At 55.1% G+C, this 22,485-nt stretch overlaps 1 protein-coding gene across 1 annotated transcript; it reads right to left on the bottom strand.

Annotated features, from left to right (window-relative positions):
* Positions 1-2,566: 2,566 nt before the first annotated feature.
* TMEM132E (transmembrane protein 132E) lies at positions 2,567-21,875 on the bottom strand. Its single transcript, XM_052689072.1, has 9 exons — positions 20,781-21,875; positions 11,066-11,972; positions 10,712-10,852; positions 8,431-8,623; positions 8,127-8,270; positions 5,366-5,571; positions 4,507-4,786; positions 4,232-4,423; positions 2,567-3,607 (listed from the first exon to the last, which is right to left on the bottom strand). The coding sequence occupies exons 1-9, from the start codon at positions 20,851-20,853 to the stop codon at positions 2,582-2,584; spliced, it is 3,162 nt and encodes a 1,053-aa protein (XP_052545032.1). The 5' UTR covers positions 20,854-21,875; the 3' UTR covers positions 2,567-2,581.
* Positions 21,876-22,485: the final 610 nt, after the last annotated feature.

Raw genomic sequence — 22,485 nt, 5'->3', positions numbered from 1 at the left:
TTAAAGGGGATATTTGGCTCCCGGGAAGGTGGGGGGGCTGCAGGGGTGGGGGTCTGGCTCTGCCTCCCCGGAGCTGCATGCAGCCACTCTGCTCCGCATTAAAATGCAAATGCGTGCCTGCCTGCTGGGAGCAGATAGCGGAACACCAAAAAGCAAGAGAATAAACAGAGGGCAGAGCGGGAGGGGAGCTGAGAGAGAGGCGTCTGTTTAATTATTTTCCCCTATTTTCTTTTCTTCTTCGATGAGATTTGGCCATCGGAGGCCCGTTCAGTTGCTGTATTTACGGGTGCTGAAGCAGTAAGCAGGAAAAGTGCTGCTTTGGGACTGGCTGAGCACTGGGTGCCTTGCAACCCTATCATCACACTCACACCAAAGCACAGTTTTCCTGGGTTTTTTGACCTCAGGATTTCAACTGGTGCCTCCCTGGCATGTTTCCTGCAGGACCCAAACACCTTTGTGGTGAGCTGCTCCCCTTATGCTCCCATTGCCCAAAGGGAACTCTGGAGGACTGGTGTGTTCACAGGGGTGTGCACTCATGTATGTGCATTCCTGCACCACTGCACCTAAGTAAAGCCCTTGGCATCAATCCACTAAGGGAATGCACGCATGCATAGTTATGTATGTGTGTATATCTATAAAGATAGTCACACATTGTATATGCATGTATATATACATATGTATTTATAATGTATAAATACATACATATTTATGTCTCAGTAAATAGCTTTACTTATCTAGATTTTGCTCTCTTCATTGAAAAGATGCCCTGAGCAGGGCTGTCACCATCCCCACCAGGGCAGCAGAACACTCCAGAGGGAGGAGGAGGTGGGGCAGAGCTCTTCTGTTCTTCTCTGCCCATCTCCACCGCACAATGCAGGAATTGGGTGCATGTTATTAAACAGTTTTCTCACTTCTCCCCTCTCCCTTTTTTCCTTTTTTTTTTTTTTTTTTTTTTTAATTTTAAACAAATATTCATGTATGTTAATTTGACGAGGAGGCTCGGCAGCTCCAGGCAAGAATTTGGCTGTATTAATTTTACTGCTTGGAATCGCTATCATGCAGCCAGACCTGGGTCCCTCTGATAACGGGGCACGGTAAAACAGGAACGCAGCACCCACCTGGTCTTTGAGCACATCTTAATTTCCTCATATATCTCTCTATAGAAGGATATGTATATTTAAAACCAGCGTAGAGCTATCAGGAAAGCTTTAAGGCTGCTCAGGGGAGAAATTTCCACAGTCCCAGAGTGATAAACTCCTTAAAGAGCTTTTCAAGACACTGCACAGCGCTCCAGGGAAACTGAGGCATGGGGCCTGGCTGTGTCATCACTTCCTTGATGGGGCTTTTGAGGTGGGGAGGATTTTTGAGGGGTGGCCCCAAATCCACAGCTTTGACCCCAAAGCACTTACTATTCCGATGGGTGTCAAAGCCAAGCGATGCCCCCCAGGATGACGCATTTTGGTTTTGGCTTTTCATTTCCTTTGTGGTTGTGTTGGTTGCTTTTTGCTTTTTTTTTCTTTTTTTTTTTTTTTTTTAATTTTTCTAGTCTTTTATTTAAGAAAAAAAAAAAATAAAATAGACACAGTGGTGGGTAACTTCCGATCCAGAAATAATCCGCTGCCAGCTGCTGCCTCCCCCTCCGCTGGGCAATGCTGGGTGCCCACATGTAGGACCCCAACCGCTGGTACCCAGGTGGTCCCCTTGGAGTCAGCCTGTCTGAGGATGCTCTACAATGGAGGAGGGACTTCGGGGCTGGGAGCGGGGTGGCCAGGGAGATTATGGCAGTCAGAAGGCACCACGGAGGCTGAGCCTGGCTGTGGGAGTCCCCAGTGGGCTGGGACTGGGGGAAATGGGCATGGGAATCCCTACCAGGTGGGGAGCTGGGTGGGCAATGTGAAGACCCAACTGCATCTCCCAGCCTGGTGCTGGGAGGGCAGGAAACAGCAGCCCTGGGGCAGAGGCAGTCCCCAAGGGATGCTGTGATGGCAAACATTAATGCCACCACCCCATGAAGCAGGCGGTGAGCTTGAGGTGGGGATGCAGGTTTTGCCCCACTTTTTCCCTGCACAACCCAACTGCCATAGGATGGCAAATCCCCACACCAGCGCTCACCTCCAAAACTGTGCAACCAGGTGCAGCAATTGTGCAACCCCCATGTACAGTGGATGGCTTTTGGGAACCCCCACCCACCACCTTCCTGCAGCAGGCTGGTGGGATGTCTCCCCTCCTCCAACCTGTGCACCGCAGGACCCACATTCATCCCATTCACCATTGCACGTTCACAAGATCCATCCCCATCCATCTCCAGCCCCCAGCTTGCATCCCTCGTGGATCCCGCTCACTGCAGGTTTGGTGCCCCCACCCTGGGGACAAGCAGACGGCAAAGGGCAAGAAAAGAAAAACAGCCCCCAGAGGTGCCTCCACATGGGGTGAGGAGGATGTGAGATGTGCAAAAGGGAACCTGCGAGAGAGCCCAACGTGGGTCTCAGGCCCCAGGAAGCAGCCGGTGTGGCGTGACATGGCATGGCGTGGCACGGCGTGGCGGCCCCCTCCCTCCCACCCCATCCCCTCTGCCCCTGTGTTAAGCGATCTCTTTGATTCTGCGGATGTAGTTGTGAAGCTCTTCGGGGTCTTGCAGCCCCATGTCCTGGCAGACCCACTCCAAGTCCTCCTCATCAGCGATGGGGATGGAGTTGTAAGCCAGCTCATCAGTGGGCAACGTGGCGAAGGTGGTGAACTTCACCCGCTTCCGTTTGGAAGTGGGCGAGTTGAGGGGGTCCTCACTCTGATCCCGTGTGGAACCCCCCGAGGAACCATCCCCACGACCATGGACCTGGCTTTGCACACTGGTCTGTGAGCTCCCACTGCTGTGGTGGTCCGCATGGCAGCAGGTCTGCACATTTTCCAGGGGGTTCCCGGGGCTCTCAGGCTGTGGGGAGAGGTCATTGTGAGCCCGCAAGGGCTGCCCATTGCCCAGGAAGACCCAGTGGTGGGAGTGGTCCATGTTGGTCTGACCTTCAGGTGGGATGCGTTTGTGCCGGTATTTCAACACAAAGACAATGCAGTTGATGAGGAAGACCAAGATGGCCAGACAGAAGACGCCCAGAAGGGCGTACATGCCTATCTCCAGGTCCGTCAGCCCTCGGGTCACTTGGACAAAGCCAGTGGGGATGGTGGGGAAGTCCTCTGTGGGGTGAGACGCACTGGGCATCCTACTGTCCTCGCTCGGCTCCGCTTTTCTCTCCACCTCTGCCCGCAGAGTGGTGCTCGACCCCGCCTCCAGCCCTGGTCTGCTGGGAACGTGGTCGTAGTCATAGGTCGGGTCCTCCTCGGAGCCAAAATGAACCCGCACACTGGCCAGGGCTGTGAAGAGCACGCTCTTACGCTTGGTTTTCTGGCAGCTCTCGCAGATGACCAGCTCGGCCCGCAGCAATTCCCCCACACCTTCGCTCTCTGCCACCACCAAGGGGAAGGCTCGGTCCTGGGTCACCGTCACCACCTTCTCATCCAGGCTGCTCACCACCAGGTTGTAGTCCTTGGGGTCGTAGAGGGAAAGAGGGGCTGTGGTGCCGTCGCTGTAGGAAATCCACAGGCTCAGCAGCGCTTCCTGCAGAACCAACACAGGCACCGGTTGCCCAGCACAATGCCAGTCCCACCTGCACCTCCATCTTCCCATCCATCCCTCCTCCTTCGCATCCTTCGCCCATGCAATTTATCCTCTACCCATCTGCCTATTGATTTGTTTTATTCCTCCCAACCACCACCTAGCTTTTCTCTTTTGCCTGTTCTTCCCTCAGTTTTCCCCACAGTTGCCCAAACACAGAGTCTGTTGAAGGTTTGGAACAAGGTGCAGACCACTTTCTGGCCTGGTATCAGATTGTCCTGATGCTCAACTCCTTCCCCATTGCTCCCCAGGGCTTGGTGTAGAGGAAAGGTTCAGGGAACAGAGCTCCAAGACTCCTAGGTAGAGGCCACAAGACAAGCAGGACCTCTACAGATGAGGTTCACCCCAAATCTCAGCTCTACAGGATAAGCAGGACTTCCACAAACCCCAAATCTCAGCCCCCAAGGCATGAATCAGGGCTACCACAGCTACAAACTATGAGTTTTCCTCCAGACCTCTGTCCACGTGGACACTGACATGAAGATTTCTGGGTTACTTTGAGGTGGGAAGAGGACTTTTTAGATGGAACTCCATCCCACTTCGAGTCCCCCAAAACCCAGACCTCACCTGCTTGAGGAAGCTGAGGGTCTGCTGGGCAGCCGTGCGAGCAATGATGGTGTGGCTATTTCCAGGGCTGGGGTGGAGGGACAGTGAGAGGCTGGAGACCACCTGGGCCTTCAGGTCTGTGATGCTGACCTTCTCCTCCGCCACCGTCACCAGTGTCTCACCCAGCACCGCCTCCATGAGCGGGGACACGACCTGCAGGGGATGAGGGGACCGTCACCACCCACCCGCCAACCTCAAGCCATGTTGATGGAAAGGGGAAATTAAACCAGGGGCACCTTAAAGAGCGTGGTTCCCGGCTCTCTGCCAGCCAGCGTGAAGCTGTCCACCAGGTGGGCCACCCGCGGGTCATCCACGCGCATGAAGTCACTGACCAGGTCGGTAACCTCCACCAGCCAGTCGGGTCCCAGCATGGTGACCACCTGCCCCGTGCCCTCTGCCGCTGTGGTGTGGAACTGGGTGAAGACCTGCAGTGTGGCGTGCTGGTACTGCAGGGCACAGCCCCGGCTCTGCTTCCGCTCCTCTTCATCCTCCTCGTGCTCGCTGTCCCGCACTGACCTGTGGGACAGAGACAAGAGACAGGTGGCAAGGTGTTCCAAAGCAGGGGAAAAGCATGGTGGAGCCTGGCCAAAAATTGTCTGTTGTTCATGAGGTCTCTGAGGGCTCTAGCAGCACGTGAAAATGGGCTAGCCAAAATCTCCACCCTCTAATCAGCTGAAAGGACAAGATATCTCAAGTTGGGAGGGATACCTGAAGGTCTCTAGATCTCAAAGCAACATTAATTTTGGAGCTTGGCAGCTCTTGGCCTTATCCACAGGAATTTTGACTGTTGGCATGGATGAATGTTCCTCACTGGTCCCAGTGTTCAACAGTTCTCATTGTGAAATTCTCCTCTTTACATCCAAAAATGCAACTTGCATCCACGATCCACGTTTTCACTGCAGCAAAGGTTCCATTGTTTTTGATACCCCCCTCAATAAGAAGTTGAACACAGCCACTGGACTTCTGCCACCTTCACCTTCTCTTCTTCAGCGCATCTCATGCCCCATATCTTGTGGTCCTGTTGTGGATTTCTCCCAGCCTATCACTGCCTCCCTTGCCTTGGGGTACCCCGAACACTGTGCCCCCAGCACCCACCTCCTGTCCGGCAGGATGGGCACCCTCCAGCCCTTCACTTGGCTCAGCCGTGAGTCTGAGAGCTCGATGTGCAGCGGCAGTTTGGGCACCCACACCGTCATCTCCAGCGGGGCAGAGAGGTGCTCGTACGTGAAGGTGACCCGGGCACTCATGGAGCCCCGCGATTCCTTCCCGCTGACAAAGACGTAGTCACAGCTGCTGGAGACCTGGGGAGAGGGGAAAGCAGGGAGGGTGTAATCTGACATCCGTCCCCAGATCTCTCCCACCTACAGGCTAGGGAGAGCAGGCAGCAAGCAGTGGCCAGCCACTGTAGGTACCCACCAGTGCCTGCCACGAAAAGGAATGCAGCCCCATGCCCACCTCCATCCACATACTTCCTGCTGACTCCAGATAAAGCTTCCCAGAGTCCATCTGAATCCTCGCATTCACCTCATCTCTCTCCCTCTTTGTCTTTTAATTCCCATTTATGCAAATGCCATTAGTTAAATTTGCTATAAAACAAATACTTCCTGTGGGGGCCACTTACTACCAACCGATCCAAGGCAATTAAGGTGCTAAGAGGATGCCACCACGGCATTGCTTGGCTCAGTGCAGCAGAGCCAACACCACCTTCTCCTTCCCAGCCAGCAGGAAGGAGGCACTGGGCTGGGGACTCCCACTCCACATCTGCAGCTTTCCCTGAGCTCAGCTCACAGGGTTTGCTCCTTGTCCTTGTACCAGAGCTGTCTGAAAAGACAATCTCAGCTCTAGCAGGGCAGCATTTGAATAAAGATGAGCTCTTGGGTAAATCCTCCATCTCTGGATATTGAGCCATTTATCACAATAAATATGATGGGATGCTGCTTGCATTACCTTACCTAATAAATCCCCCCAGCACCTTGTTCTGGGGGCCACTTGTTTTTCTGTTGGTTGGAATGGGGGGGGGGGCGAAGGGGGGAGATACGACAACAAAAAATAGCAGCACATCAGCCCTGTCCTGATGATGGAGTGACTGCAGATTAGCTTTTAAATGAAGTGTACACTTGTTGGGAGATACTTCCCGGATTTGCAGCAAGGCACTGGGAAGCGAGGCTGAGGTCTGCCTGGGCTGAGAGCCAAGGCACCGACAGCTCTGCTCCTGTGCAGAGCTCCTCCCTTGGCAAGCCTCAAGCATGGGATCAAGGGAAGACATCATCTCTCCATGCCTATCCCTCAGCATATGCATGGTGCCTGAGGTCACCACGTGAACCTGGGTGGGCAGTGCATGAGGAGATGGCCCATGTCATAGATTCAATAAGGTTGAAAAGACAACAAAACTCATCTAGACTCACCATGAACACATGCCTGTGTGCCCACAGAGGAGATGAGGGTGGCATTTCACACCCACACTCTGTCACCAGCCTTCATGGGTGGCTGCAGCACCCTCACTACCATGTCATAGAATCACAAAATGACTTCAGTTGGAACACCTAAAGATCATCATTCTCCAGCCACCATGTCCTCCACATCCAAGATGCACTCCCTCCATGCAAGCATCACCGCAGTACCACACACAGCATGGAGAGAAGCAGCCTTTTCCCGCTCCTCGTCCCTCCTTATTGCTAAATTATTTACAGTAACAGACAGTGGATCTCACCATGTAAGCTGATTTATGTAACAGCTTTATAGCCCTGACACCGTAATCATAGTGCCCAATCTCAGCAGGAAACTGAGAGCTCCCTCGGAAACACATCACCAGCACAAACACAAAATAACTCAGCAAGGAATTGCGTGGGGCTGCGGATGGCGAGCGGAAGGAGAGCACACGGGGCTGGAGGGCTGCTTTATGTATTATTCATCCCTGCTTGTGTGCATGTGTCTGCTCCCCCCAGGTCTGGGGACAGCGTGTAAATAGATTTATGAGTCGAAAGGCAGCACATTAAACAGTTTAAGTGTCTTGGAGTCCATCCTGAAGTGTATTATTGCTCCAGTGTTTTATCACGCTGCAGAGGACCGGCCTCCATAAATTAGAGCTGGCGCTGTAAATCGCACAGATCAGGGTTTTGTTGGAGAACTTGGGTAAACAGGTTGTGACACCAGCTCCCACAGGGCTAACGGCTCCCAGGGACCCATGGAGAGAGCACATCCCAACACCGACGGGGCAGGGAGAAGGCGCGATGTCTAGGGGTGGGTAGGCGGATGGATGGATGGGTATGGTGATGGAACAGTGCAGGCGGGCGGCTGGATGGATACACAGAATGATAGAAGAATACATATGGTTGAATGGGTATGGTGATGAACAAATAGACACCCGTGGCTGGGTTTGAGGGCTGATACTGCCAAGTCAGCTGAGGGATGCGTGGGCCATCATCGCCATGGGAGCCTACACGTGTTTTGTGCTCAGAGGAGCAGCCCCAACACCACGCAGCCCCGATCTCCTGTGTCCCATTGTCCCCAGTGCTTTGCTTGACCCTCCCAGCTCAGCCCAGCATTAAATCCCACACAGGAGATGAATGTCACCCAGAGGCGCAGGTGAAGCCACTGATGAAAACGTGTGGTTCACATTTCAAGGCGACAGTATTTTACCTTATCAGGGCTAAGTAGTGCGATAACCCTTAGTTATTGCTGCTGCCTGGTGCCAGCGTGCACAGCACCACAGCATCTAATAGCCCTCAGTGGGGACAGTGACAAAGTGCATCGTCCTTCTCTCCTCAGACAGGCAAAGAGAGATTGAAACACCAGAGAGGCTCAGCAGGGATGTGCTCCTGGGGCGGGAGATGGGAGTTATCGCTCCCGTACCCACCTTGATGATGTCTTCATTGTTGGATTTGCACTCCACCATGGCTGAGACGTCCACGATAACACCACTCAACTCAATTGCAATGACCTTCACAGGAATGGCCACTGTTCGGCCCGTCAGGATGGCTGTGTTGATGATTTCTGTGTCCTGGGGAGAAAAGGTGCAAAGGAGATGTCACTGGGGCAGATGGGTTAGTGGGACACGGTAGACCACATCCACATCCATCTCTCGCTGCAAAATCCTCGAGGGACAATAAACCATCCCAGCTATCAAACCAGAAGGCAGGAGCAAGTGCAAGGCCTCTTACCATGGCCAGGGGCACAATGGCCCGGATGTCCCTCTGGATGACCGTCAGCTCTGTCACCACCTTCTCCAGGTCAGGAGGGGGGTTACGGCCCCGGTAGTCGATGTGCCACATGATGCGGCGTGTCACCGACTGGCTGGTGAAGTTCTCCATCTCAAAATCCAGCTGCATGATCTCAGAGGAGGATTCTCCATCCCTGGCAGGAGATCAGAGGAGGATGCAGTGAGTTGGGTGCTATGGATGGTCCCTGATGCAGAGCATCTCCAGTGGATCCCTCCTCAGGAGTGCCCCTGCATGATGAAGGGACCAGAGTGGTCACCAATATGATGCTCAGCCCAAACACACCTGCTCCTATGAAAGCCCACACAAAGGGAAGGCATTTTCCCTGCAAAAGCCTCCTTGGAGCAGGAGAATGGAATGTGGTGAGGAGTGCTGAAATAGTTCTGCTCTCATCTCGGCATGCAGCAGCCATCGAGAAGGTCCCATCAATCTGGGGATGCTGGATGCAGTTTCTCACTTATAAATATATAATGAGTGAAAGGGATTCCTTGTAGCAGCACAACAAAGACCAATGTCTTCTGCATCCTCCTGAGCGTCTCCGTCAGAGCAAAGCTGCCTGGATTTGGGGAATGACTGAAGATGCAGATGCCGGAGTGCAAAATCGCCAGTATTGGCCATTATCAGCCCAAAGCTCTCGGTGTGCCAGGTTCCCTCCAATCCCCACTGCCCCGAGGCAAAATGCTTGTGCTTACATGGCCCAGAGGGCAAAACGGCTTTGAGTCATTCATCATTTCCATTACGTTAATATTTGATCGAGTTGTTTGTCTAAAAGGTGATTGTAATCACTTTAAATTCATCTCCCGTCTCTAACCTTTCAAGGCTGATTTGAGTCGGCAGCAGAGGCAGAGGGGGGGGCTGGGGAAGGAGAGGGGAGATGGAGCCCTCTATGCCTGCAGTGCGTGGCTCCTGTGTGGCACAGGGCTATTCCTACAGGGCTATTCTTGCAAATAACCCTAATCGGGCTTGTGGCCATGGGGATTTACCAGTGTCAGCCACAGGCTCTGATGTCTCTCTGCTACAGCTGCATTTGACATCTTCCAGCACAGCTTGAGAGCATCAGTTTGCTCTAACTCAGCTCCTGAAGGCATTTCGCTCCCTGCTCCCAAGGACATCAGGTGATGGAGATGTTACCACCTGGGAACAACCCAGCGTGTCACAGTTCTTCCTGCTGGTGACTTTGACCCTGTGCAGTCCAGACCCTGCCCCTGCAGTTCAAGGAGCCCCAACAGTCTCCCTGTGCTCAAGGGCCAGTCCCACATCTCCCCTTCCCAGAGCAGCCTCTGGGTTTTAACTCATCTTTGTCCTTCTGATCCTTCTCAACTCTATCCCCTAGATTCTCCTTGGCCAACTCAAGCCTTTCATCACCCAAGCCTGGACCATGAGGAATGGGCATCACCCTTATGCCTAGCAGAACAGAACAGCCCTGTCCTGCTCAGGTGGTGTTTAGGTTCCTGCTCCCCATCCAGTATCATCCATGACCCTGGGGACCAGAGAGACCTTATCTGGGGAGTGCTCCCCTTCCTTCCCAAAGGGATTCTCCATTCTGGACAACCAATAAAGAGCAGCTACCATCCATGATATTACAACTTTTACAAAATTAAAATACTTCCACCTCAAACTGGAGGATCCTTCATGTTTTCACAATACCACCCCAAAGCCTTCCATATGCACCCGCCAGAATCTGAAACAACTGGATAAATACCAGCTGAGAAATGGGGATGCAGCAGCAAAATATTGTCATGACTGAGGAGCACATTGCTTGAGCCCCAGCTTGGTGCTGGCCATGGAGTAGATCACACCCAACCACCCTGCACCCCACACCAGGTTTTCAAGACCCGTGGAGATATGGAAGTGACAGACATGATTCAGTGGTGAATGGAAACTGCTGAATCACAGCCTGAACCTCTGATTGATCACCTGAGGCGAGCAATGAGCCAGCCATGGGAGCACAGTTGAAGGCAATTCACCTATGCTGCCGGAAGGAGGGCAGCCTGTCTCCACCTCTCCTAAATCCATTTAAGAGCTGACTACCAGTAGGGAAGGGTCTCTTCTGGAGATCCCCTCCTCTGGAGTTTCATAGTGAGCCCAGGATATGGGAAGCATTCTATCTATTCTGTTTTGGTATAATAACTGCTTAGCCAAACTGGTATATTTCATAATTATAACATCTGTACATTCATTGATTATACAAGTATGGGTATGGTGGGGATGGGTTTATAGTTACCTGGGGCCGGTGCCCTCCACCTTGGCCACGTCAACGGTGGCCGTGGAGTGTTTGCCACCTGTCAGCAGCTCTGAGCTCACCAGCCACTGCCCACTCCTCGACTTGGTGCTGAGCAGGTTGACGCCTTTCTTGGCCTTCACCCTGCAGAGAGCCATGATCAGGGTAGGATCCCATACCCCTGCACACCCCCAGATATCTTCACCCCTCTGCCATGTGTACAGAGGGACTTTTCACCCCCAATTCCTCTTGAATCTCAGAGACATCATCCATAGTGAAGATGTCACTGCTCCACCCAACCCAGCCAAAACAACCAATCCTTGCCAACGGACATGGGTCATGGGATCAGGACTCTACCTGAGGGTGAAGTGCTCCACCGTGGAGTTGGACATCAGGTAGAGCAGGATGCTCAGCACCTCACCCGGCTTCAGAGGCCGGTCAGGCAGGCGGATGAAGACATTGCCATCCAACCGATGCTCCTGCATGGGCTGTGCAGGGGGAGGCTGCAGAAGGCTGACACTACCGATGCGCAACAGCGGGTGCTGTGTGGGACCCTCAGTCCTTGCCCCTCCACTCCCTCGACGAGGGGATGATGCCGATGTGTCCCCAAGGCACTGTCCGGCCCCATCGGGGGCGTGAAGAGTGTAGTAGAGCTCGACTTGTTGGCTCTCACCTGGCACCTCCATGCCATCAGGGCCCTTCCTGCGGCCCAGTGGCACAGCGGCGGGCCGGAACCAGGCGTGAGGCAGCTCAGCCTGCACCAGGCAGGTGGCCAGGCTGCCCCGCAGCCTGCACGAACTCTTGATCTCGCGGGCATCGCGGAAGGCGTGAAGCCTGACGCAGGGCAACCGATCAGTGACATCGAAATCATCCCAATCCCGACCGGCCACATAGAAGAGCACTTGGACCACGGGCTGGTTGGCCACCAACCGGGGTTGGATGATGAAGGCGCGCACCTTCCAGTTGACTGTGAGGCGGTTGGGGACTTCCAGGGTGCTGGAAGGCTGCAGGTGCTCCTTGGGCAGCACCAACCCTGTGCTAAAGGGTCCCAGGGTGACATTGAGCACGGGCAGCTCCTTGGTCTGGAAGACGACGAAGGGCTCGGATCGTTGCAGAGGGGTGCTGCTGTTGGCTGGGGGGCTGGCCCCCACCTCCTTGAGGAAGAAGGCCAAGCGAGTGTTGGATAGGCGGTAGCTCACGGGCAGCATCGTGGCACCAGGGGGCTCAGATGGCTCAGGGCTGGGAACTGGCCCCTTGGCCTGGGCTGTGAAGGGGATGGAGAGGATGGTTACTGTGGGACATTCAACTGCGAGCTCCCATAGCAAGTATGAGGTTCTGCAGCCCCAGAGTATCCAGCAAGGGCAGCAAAAGTTGAGATGAGTTTCATTCCTGTTACCCACCCCAGAACCTCAGTGATCTCTTGTGCTTCTCCAACCCTTGGTGTGAGATGGAGCATCCAGGATGTCAAGGGCCTGCCTAAATTTGGGTCAGGATGTGCAGGAATAGGGCACAAAAGGCTGAATCCTCATTTCCAACAACCCTTTGCCAACATGCTGATGGAGCCTGTGGGACAGATCCTGCCCCAAGCCACAGCTGGCTGGATGCACTAAGCCCAGCTCCTTGAGCAGCATTTGCATCTCCCATTCAGTACCCACCAGCCCTTGTGCCGCAGCCCCTCACTGCAGACATCTCAAGGAAGACATCTCAAGGTCTTCTCATCTGCATCTGCCAGCAATTCCCAGGATGCTTCCCCTCCCTGCAGCTCCCCGTCGCACAGCAAGCAGCCCTGGCACTGATTGCAGCCATTCCCCAGCGACTCCAGCCTCCACCAGTGGCACCCAAATTACGGGTGGTGAAAGGCTCTGATGTGACAGCTCAGCAGTCAGAAAAGCATCTGGATGGGGGCTTCCAATGGGGGATTGCTCTGGGGGGCTGCCAAATCTATCACTCCTACCCCTATTTTCTACGTAGGGAACAGGAGGGAGCATGAATACCCAGGCAGGGTTCTACCAGCTGGAGCATCAATGGTTGCACCCATACAGCTGTGGGATTGCTGCTGCCTGAAGCTCTGCCTCACTTTCCCCTGGTGATGCAGAAGAGGGGACATTGGTCCCAATATGCTGGGGCAATTGGCATGCTGGTTCCTGCGGCACACGGCTCAGTGAGGCGAGACCCCGTAACAGCCTGGATCTAATTGCTGCAGGGGTTAAGGGCTTAGGAAGGCTCTTAACAGGATTAGCACTTGATAGGGGCACGAATGGCATCTGCAACTCTGTCACCCAGGATGCAGCTCCTCTCATCCTCAGGACCAGGCACCATGCTGGGGACACAGCGGTGGCACTGCTGGTGATGCCATCACGTCGGCTGCAGCACAGCCCTGCCCTATGCAGCCACAGCTGCTCCTGCTATTCCCCACTTTTTTTTTCCAAGCCATGAGACTGTTTGCTGAAAAGCAGAGCTGTGAAAAGATCCCCAAATCGGAGTTGCATTGGGGTAACCACACAAATGCCTGCAAGAATGAATGAGGCATGGGGAGCCAGGCAAAACAAAACACTGAAGCTTGACGCTGAATCACTGAAACTGTAACTGTTATCCCTTAAAAATCACCGGTGTTTGGAGAATACTTAAATCATTCCACAAAGGAAATCCACCCAAAGGCCTGCTCCCCTCAGGGCACCCCCCAGCACCAGGGGCACGGGTGACAATACTGATGGGACAGCAGTGCGGCACCAAGCCCTGCATGGGGGATGAGCCGGGCTGCAGATTAATGCTGTGGTCATGATTAGTGCAACACAGGAGGACTGCTGGCACCCTGAGATTCTATTTCCTTCCACAGACAAAATGCATTTAAACGATGCTATAATCTATCACTAAGAGGGGGGACGTGGTGGGTGTCTCCATTCCTTGGCATAAACTAATCCTACAGGGCAGGGTCACGTCCAGCCCAGGGCTAATAGCAGCCCAGAGCTTTAGTTCCTACAGTCTCTGCATCAAAGGGGGATAAAGCGTGGGGTGAGGAAGGACTTGGGGTCAAGACAGACATGGGTGGAGAGGGATAATGGGACCAGGGGAAAGAATGGAAAATGGATGGAAAGGATGGAAAAAGGGTGGAAGGAAAGTAGGAAGGGTGAAAGGAAGAGCGGATGGAAGGAAAGGTAGATAGGTAGAAGGGAGGGAGGAAGAAAGGAAAGCCCAGCAGCTCAGGGGACCCCAGCCCAAGCAGACTGCCCCAACCCAGCAGCCCCCAGGAGGAAGCGTGGTTCTTCTGCCATAACCCCTGGCTCAGTTTAGGGAGACTGATGGGTTAAGCCCTGGCCACTGACTGCTCCGCACTGGCCCGCTGCAGTTAACGGGATTTGCAGTGCCTGACCTGCATTCCTGATTTTATTAGGCTGGCACGGGGAGGACCATATGGTTCTTCCACCCTCGCAGCTCAGCACCACGAGCAAAAAGCAGGCTCCGACCAGCTCAGGGGATGCCTGGGCCCCGTGGACTGAGGACACCCCCCCCCCTCCCAGCCCCATAGCAGGAGAGGACACCCACATCCTTCCCAGCTCCCTCTGTGGCAAACCAGGGTGGATTATGAGCCACAGCAGGGAGAGAGGGCAGAGAGGGAGGCAGAAACACACAACTGGTGATGACTCCCCCTCGTGCAGCCACATCTGCCTGGCCAGATGTGCCCCACGCCACTGCAGCCATGCAGCCAGATGGGCCACTGTGCTGGCAGTGGGGGCACATGGGGACAGCAGTGCAGGACAAAATGTGGCAGCACCCACGACCATGCACTGAAGTCAACAAGAGCCCCCCAGGCCAGGGGAGATCGTTGCTTCTGGGGGGTCTCCAGTGCTGAAAGAATCCCCCAACCCCATAGAATAACCCAACTACATCATCACTGCTGGAGGCTACTGGGGTCAGACAGATGGACACATGGGAAGGACGGCTGATGGTCAGACTGAATGTGGTTGTGGCTCCTCAGCCCCTTCATCCCTGCTCCCAGCAACTGTCCCAGGGCTGAAGAGCCTTCTCCTCCTCCTCCTCCTCCTCCTCCTCCTCCTCCTCCTCCTCCTCCTCTTTATCCAGCACTGATATTCTGCCCTGAGCTTCAGCTTAGCTCCAGCCCCAGCTGTTTGCCATAGGGATCGCTTTAGCCACACTCCAGGGGGGAGTTTGATCCCAGCTTATCCTGTGGGATATGACAGGGGGCTCCCGGCACATATATCCCCACTTAACAGGGGAAAAGCAGATAAAAAAAAAAACACTGGAAAATAAAATAGGGCTGTTGCTGGGGGCTGTGGCCCAGTCTGTTCCAACACAGCCTAGCTCCATGATGCAATGACTGGGTTGACACTGTGATCAAAGCTCCTCACAGATGGCTTTGTGCTGGTTTGAAGCTCTGCTGGCATTTCTTGGAGTTCCTGGTCACCCAGAGGGACAAAAAGGCTGATGGGGTTAAATTAGTGGTTAAAGACCCCAAAGATGGGCCCTGAGACCCTGTGCAGCTCAGCCCCTATGGTGCAGCTATCACTTCCAGCTCACTGCTAAGGATCCAAGAGGACAGTCCCACCAAAAGGCCACCACCACAGATGTCCCACCTCAAAGCCAGCAGCATCCAGCCCAAGCTTTGGAGCCCTCAGACTCGAAGTCTGTGGTGGTGTCAGCACCCACAGTCCACTCTTTGCCTCCATAGCCATAAGGGCCAACCACAAAGGATCCACATGAGCAACAAACACCAGGGATGTCCCAACATCTGGATGCTCCAATCAGAGGCGGACCCAGCTCCCAAATGAGTGTCATACCTATAGAATCATTAAGGTTGGAAAGATACCTCATCCACCTCCTCATCCATCCTGGGACCAGACATCCCCTTTCCATCCTCACATCACAGCACTGACCCCATCACAATATGCTTTTATCCAAGCAGGGTGTGCACCTCCAAACAGCACAGAAAAAAACCCAAACCAATAAAAATGGCAAATGGAGGCTTCCACCTCCATCCAAACCTCAACAATTCAGCCCTGGCAGGGCTACAATTGGCCACAGCCTCAAGCACCCTATTCCCATCCCTGCAAAGGGCAGCAGGACCCCCTGTTTTGCACCATAGCACAGCACAGATTGGGAAAACCCTCCCAGCAATGAAATGGGAGCTGAAATGGGAAGCCCAGCTCTCATGAGGGACTCAGAAAATGCTTCCCATCAGCCAGAGCCTTGGAAATTGTTTTCGGCGACATGAAAGACAACAAGATCCCCGGCGCGGTGCGAGCTTCCATCTCCAGCGTTAGCTAATTGGAAGTCAATTAAGTGAATAATTGTTACAAATGTACAGGCACCTCCCCCGGCGCACAGCAGTGAGATGGCCAACAGGAGGCTGCAGGGACAGGGGACACAAATCCCTTGGCCATCCTGGTCCCCAGCTCTGCCCCACAGTGGCGGTGGGGTTCAGAAGCCCCATGGTAGAAGGAGCACAGCACTCATCCCAGAGGGGTGATCTGATGCAGCCCAGGGGAGGGATTGAGCGGGTAATGAATGGGAAAACTGAATTGAGTCTTCCTATAGGTGGCAGTAGTGGATTCTTCAGTGTCTAATATAGGATTGTGCGGGTGCCTGTTGACTCTCCCTTTTTTTTAAGGTTCCAGGATGGAGATGCTGTTGCCTGGGGGCATCCTTGGAAATCCTCCTCCCACTCCATCCCCCAGTAAGAACACTGTGGGTGACAGTGCAGCAGCCCTTCAGCTTCAGCCCAGCACAGTGGCAAGAAGCAACGCAAGGCAATACCAGCAGGACGGACACCAGGTGCCCAAGGCTGCAGTGCTGAGCCCTGCATTTCCCCCAGGAAACTAATCAAAGGGAAGGGGGAAGAAACCCAAAGGAATAAATAAATATGGCCTAAATGGGATGTGGCGCGCACAGGCACAGCCTGCTATAAATCCTGGGAGCAGGCAAGGCTTTTACGCAGCAGCTACTTTAGAGCAATTTCCACAAATCACACCAGGGGACAGGTTGGGGGCCGGGAAGGAGAGGGCCTTTGCGGAGGAGGAGGAGGAAAAATGAAGAAATGAATTAAAAGGCGGTGGGGAAAAAAAATACAAAAAAGAAAAGGGATGAGGGACTGACTGAACCCACAGGAACACCCAGGAGCTGCAGAATGCAGCACGGCAGGGGGATGGGGCACAAACTGCAAGAGGGATGAGGTCCAGCACGAAAAAGAAATCTGGAGAGCAGAGGGACTATCCCAAATGCTGAACTTTTGTCGGTCCTGCAAGGGACAGAGCAGAACCTGCTTCAGTAACTTCGCAGGACTGGGATGCAAAAGCACCTGAGATCTCAGGCAGAGGGATTAAAAAAGCAAGCACGGCAAATATTGCACAACAGCAAAGGGAAAACGCTGCCCAGCGGGAGACGGTGGCTTCATCAGGGTGGAAAAGCAAACTGCTGTGATTGCAGCATCCTCCTGGGACGGAGCACAGCGAGACGTGGGTTATCGACCCGGGCAGCAACAAGTGGGGCAGCGGCCTGGGAAAGCAGGGCACAGCGAGAGCATCTATACCAGGGTCTTTTGGGGGAGAGGCAACAGCCAACAAATCCCCACACTTGGGTTTGTGCCTCTCCTAGCAGCGCACATCCTGGGCCACCACAGAATTTGGCTGGAGGACCCCAGTTCACAGGGAAAGTGAAGCTCAAGCAGCTCTTCCTATGGCAGGAAGCTCCAGGAGCTGCCTCCTCCCCCAGCAGTGCCCTACTGGCACTGTGCTCCTTGCTGCACACCAGTCCCAAAGGCACCCAGCCCTGGCGCCGCGTGGTCCCCCATGGAAGAAACCACCGCCTCCTCCATCCCAGGGGGCAGCTCGTTAGCAAAGCCTTGTATTTAATAATAGAGGATGCCAATTAGATTAGAGAGAGTGACCTTTTCCAGACGGATGGGATGGGATGCTCGTGCAGCAGCCGTGATGAGCACTGGATGGAAGGGGAGCACATTGGTTCCTCCTGCCACTCCTTTGGGGTGATGCTCTTGCAGGAGCCAAAATTCAGGTTGTGTCACACCAAACCCTCTTCCATCTCACTGTATTACCCAGGACAAGGCCATGTTTCATAGTCATGAGGGAGGGGACAGGCAGGTGGCTGCTCTGTGCCCATTCAAATGTCAGGAGATGCTCTGCTGGAGAGGGGTTGGGTTTTTTTAGGCAGAGGATGGGAGAAAAGGGACTCCAGCAGCTGGAGAATTAAATCACTGAACTGAACCACAGAGCCAGGTTTCTAGAAGCACTGAGCAACGCCCAGCTGTGGAATTGCTGCTGCCCCATGCCCTGCCTCTGTTGTGTAGAACTTAAGTCCCAAATCATTTGGGCAACCAGGCACATGCACACAGACCGATGCACAGTATTAAGGCACCTGGAGCATCTGTAAGCACACTGCTCCCATACCCAGATAAAAAGGCCCCACTTGTTGCTGGGCTGTCAAACAGCAGGCAACAGTTCAAACCCAAATTCAAGGGGAAGAAAAGGTGATAAGGAGCAGCTGGGGTCACGCAAGGGCAGCCTGGAACCAAAGCCTGAGGTTGGGCCTGGGGTGACTGGTTTCTACCTGGTTCAGCTCCGCTCGGGGGCCAGATCCCTCCAACGAACAGGGGCACCGTGATCCTGCTGTTCTCTGCCTGCTCTGGGCTGTGCTGGGTGTGCTCAGGGATTGCACCCAGGACCCATTCGGTGAGCAAACGCCGGCTGCGTTTTCCCCATTTCGACAGCGAGTTATGGCATATCTCCACCTGCTGGCCTGAAATATCCTGAAGATGGGGATGCTCCGAGCCCACACGGGGACGGGAGGCAGTGTGTGCCCTCCTGGGGTTGGGGCACATCCTCCACCATCAGCCCACGCATGGGATTTGGTCACATTGGGAGTTATGGGGTAGGAGATGCAGGGAGATCAGCACGGCCCCAACCCTATTGCCAATGGGATGGAGGCACACGCTCCCCCCACTGAATAACACCACATCTCCATGCCCACCGCCCAGCGAGAGGAGAAACTGAGGCACACAGCGGGGATGGGGCTGGGTGAGCAGCAGGGAGAGCACATGGAATCCAAACCCAAACCCATAGCCCCAACACAAGCACAACGCCAGGTGAACCCCTGTCGTGCTGCAACCCCAAAGGGCTCCTCTGGCTTTGAGCTGCCGGCTCCGTCCCTCTGGAAAACCCTCATGCAGCCCCGGGGCCGCCCCAATCTGGGATGTGGGATGCCAAAATCCCCATTCTGGCAGCTGCTGGTTGGGGGAGGATGGTCAAGCAGGGCTCCCGAAACGGAAGGGAGCGCCAAAGGGGTGAAGCTACCACTGAGGTATTAAAAATAACAAGAAATAATCATTGTAAAGGGAATAAAAAATAAATCCTTCACCAAGAGAGAAGGGCACTGCGTGGCCGTGCACTGACTCCAGTGGCCATCCCAAGCATCCCACAAGGAAGGCTGGGGGAACGAGGAGCCGTCAGACACTTCCTGGCTCCCCACAAGACCTTTATTTGTCCAGGAAAGGCCACGAAATGAGCCCTAACAGTTGGCTGGTGCCTTGCAGGGATTCCAGCACCCTAAACGGCAGTCCTGGCTTGGGGTCCCCTTGGTCCCTTAGGATCACTGAGGGGTTATGTGTGCCCACCGCGCTGGTCTGAGGAACAACAGGGGGCTCAGGGACCCCCAGCAGGGAATGGGAAGAAGGAGTTGCATCGTGTGGGCACGGGAAACATGAGCCTAGGAGATTTCCCATCACAGAGCATTCCTCTGGCAGCGGGGCTGACAGCCGCCTGTGGTGCCGTGGGGAAGCCAGACCCAGACGTCTGCATCTCATAAAGGCAAGAGGAAGGACCAGCACGTTTTCCTGCTGCCTGCCCAACCCGTACCTGTTGTTCCCCCTAAAGCAGCTTTTGCTAAACCCTGCTTTTGGGGTGCGGGGGGGGAGCAACACCCAAAGGCTCTGGGTGAAGTTGTGGGGTCAGCAAGGCAAAGCTGTGCTGCCGGAGCCGCTCCAGGAACCTTTGGAGGGGCTGAAGGAAAAAAATAATCTCTGCCTGCTCCCTGCAGCACTCTCAGTGTCCCCCCTTCCTAATTATTATTTTTGCTCCCCAGGAGCCTCAGGGGCTGCAGATGCTCAGAAAAGCCCAGGAGTGCTCTGTCCATGGGATGCTGGGACACGATCCAGACACCCCAAGGCTGCAGCAGTGCATCCTTTAGGGACACCCAGTGTCCACAAAACGGGCTATACGTGGCACCCCCGATTTCCAGCAGCTCCCTGCTTTCTGCAGCTATACCTGGTGCATTTGCAGGAGTTGATTCTACAGGAAAACCACCCCAAAAGAGCCACACCCTAATAAAGTCCCATTCCCCACCCCCCACCCTCAGCCCCCAGAAGCAGGTTCCCCTATCCCCAGGGCTGTCACCCGGGCAGGCCAGGATGTCACTAGCAGGCAAAGCATGGGGTAAGGGCTGTGATTTGAATGCAACTCAGGGAAAGTGAGAACAGGCTGTGCCTCCCCCCCACAAAGGAAGCAGCTGGGAACCCCCATCCTGAAATGCACGAATCAGAGGGAGAGAGGAGGCTGCACCCCATCACTGTACCCCCACCCTATATGATGGTACAGCAGTGACTCTCAGCACCCAACTTGGTGCAGGGGGGGGGAGGGAGCACCCCGCTCTGCATCAGGGATGTAATGGATAGGGGAGGATGGTGGGGGCTGGGAGATGTATCCCCTTTGCCCCCTTCCCAACCCCCCCCCCCCCATCCTCCCCCCCGCAGCAAACAGCCCATTAGCAGCGCTCAGAAGCAATCTGTCATTTTATTAAGCCGGGAATAAAGTCTTAATCTTCACCCATTTCCTCGCGGAGGGGGGGGGGGGGGGGGGGGGGTGGAGGTGGGGGGCACAGGGTGTAGGAAAGGTGGGGGCTGCGGAATGCAGGGGGCACAGAGGGGCAGCGACTCCTGGAATGGGGGGGCAGAGAGGGGAGAACCCCCCCCCTCTCAGGGATGCAGACACACGAACAGACACACAGACTGGTGATCCCCCCAACTCCCCACCGCGCCGGCAACACTCACCGAGCAGCAGCAGCGAACAGAGGCAGCAGAGCAGAGCGGCCGGCCCGGACAGCATCTTCTCCAGAGAGCCCATGTTGAGGTGTTGGGGTGGGGGCGGGGGGGGGGGGGAACAGCGATAGGAGGGCGGGGGGCAGCCAGGCCCTGAACCCCCCTTCTAACCCCCCCCCCACCCGCTTAAAAAATAATAATAATTAAAAAATCCAAAGCCAGCACCAAAAAACCCGCAGAAATCCCCTAAATCCAACCACGTGCGAACCGGCGGCAGCAGCCAAGGGTGGGATTGGGGGTGGGGGGGGGAAAAGGGGGGTACTCGGCGTCCCCCCCCTCAGCTCAGAGCACGGAGCACCCCAGCCCCGGCCCCCCCACCCCTGTCTGCCGCAGCCCCCCCAGCGCCTGCGGGGGGCTCCGAGCCGGGGGTGGGTCGTCCCCCCCCCTTCTTCCTCCTCTTCTTCCTCCTCTTCCTCTTCAGGATCCAGGGGGGAGAAGAGCACGTGGACCCCCCACCCCCGGAGAAAAAATCAAAGCAAATCAAAGCTGTGCCGGTGAAGGATGATGCTGCAGGGCTCGCGAGCCGCCGGCCCCCCCAGTGCACAATAAAATAATATAGATAGATAAGATGTCCAAATCTCAGCCTTCCGAAAAGAAAATCGGAATTAAAGCGTTCCCACCGCGAGTAAAACAAGATGGGGAAAAAAAAAAGAAAAAAAAAAAAAAAGACGATAATAAGGATAATTTTAAAAAAAGAAGAAGAAGAAAAATACTGAAAAACAAGAGGGTGAATAATTAATCCGAGGCAGATGCAATCAATTAATCAGCGGTGGCGGAGTCCCCGCATCCGAAGGCAAAGTTTGGGGGGAGCGGAGCCGGGGGGGTCGGGGCTGGGAGCGGGGAGACCCGGCCATGGGCGTGCAGATGGGGGGGTCCCCGCTGTCCCCCACCCCCCCTCCGGGTTAAAGAGGAAGGAGTGCCCCGCTCGTAAAGAAAAATAATACAGAGGGGAGCGGGAGTCGTGCAGCAGTTTGGGGGGGCTCTGCACTTCTCCCCCCTCCCGGCCCCCGTGGCCGCTCGGCCGGAGCCGCATCGGGCTCCGGTGGGTGCCAGCGGGGGGAGGTGCCTTCCTCCTCCTCCTCCTCCTCCTCTTCCTCCTCCCCCTCCTTGGGTGAGGGGGTGGGAGCAGAGCGGAGTCCCGCTCCTGCTGCTGTGTTGTGCTGCGCTGGGCTGCGCTGCGCTGCGCTGCGGTGCGATGCGATGCGATGCGATGTGATGCAGCCCCCGATCCCCCAACCCCGCTTAGCGAACAGCCTCCCAGCCGATCCTCCTCCCTCCCGTGTGCAGCGGGGGGGCTGCAGAGCCCTCCCTGCCATCCTTTCTCTGCTGTCTAGGGGAGTGAGGGCATCCCATCTCCCCATGGCTGAAGAGGAGCCACTGGGGTTGACTGCGGACCCCCCCTCCCAGTGCCCCCCATGGCTGAAGGATCCCTGCAGCTTCCCCCGGTCCCTTCTGCCTCGTGCACTGGGAGCAGTTTCCAAAGGATTCGGAGATGCTGGCAGCACAGCTTGGGCAGGGATTTCCCTCATGCCAGTGGGGAAAATGGAGCTTGGGGGAACATGCCCAAGGAATGCACAGTGCCAACTAGAATGTTCAGGGACCCCAAAATGAGGGCTGGGAGCAGCTCCTCCATCCCCACACCCCATCTCCCCACCCC

This window comes from Tympanuchus pallidicinctus, unplaced genomic scaffold (assembly GCF_026119805.1).
Source record: "Tympanuchus pallidicinctus isolate F22 unplaced genomic scaffold, pur_lepc_1.0 scaffold24, whole genome shotgun sequence".
Classification (NCBI taxonomy): Eukaryota; Metazoa; Chordata; class Aves; order Galliformes; family Phasianidae; genus Tympanuchus; species Tympanuchus pallidicinctus.
This window is presented reverse-complemented; position numbering and strand designations above follow the sequence as displayed.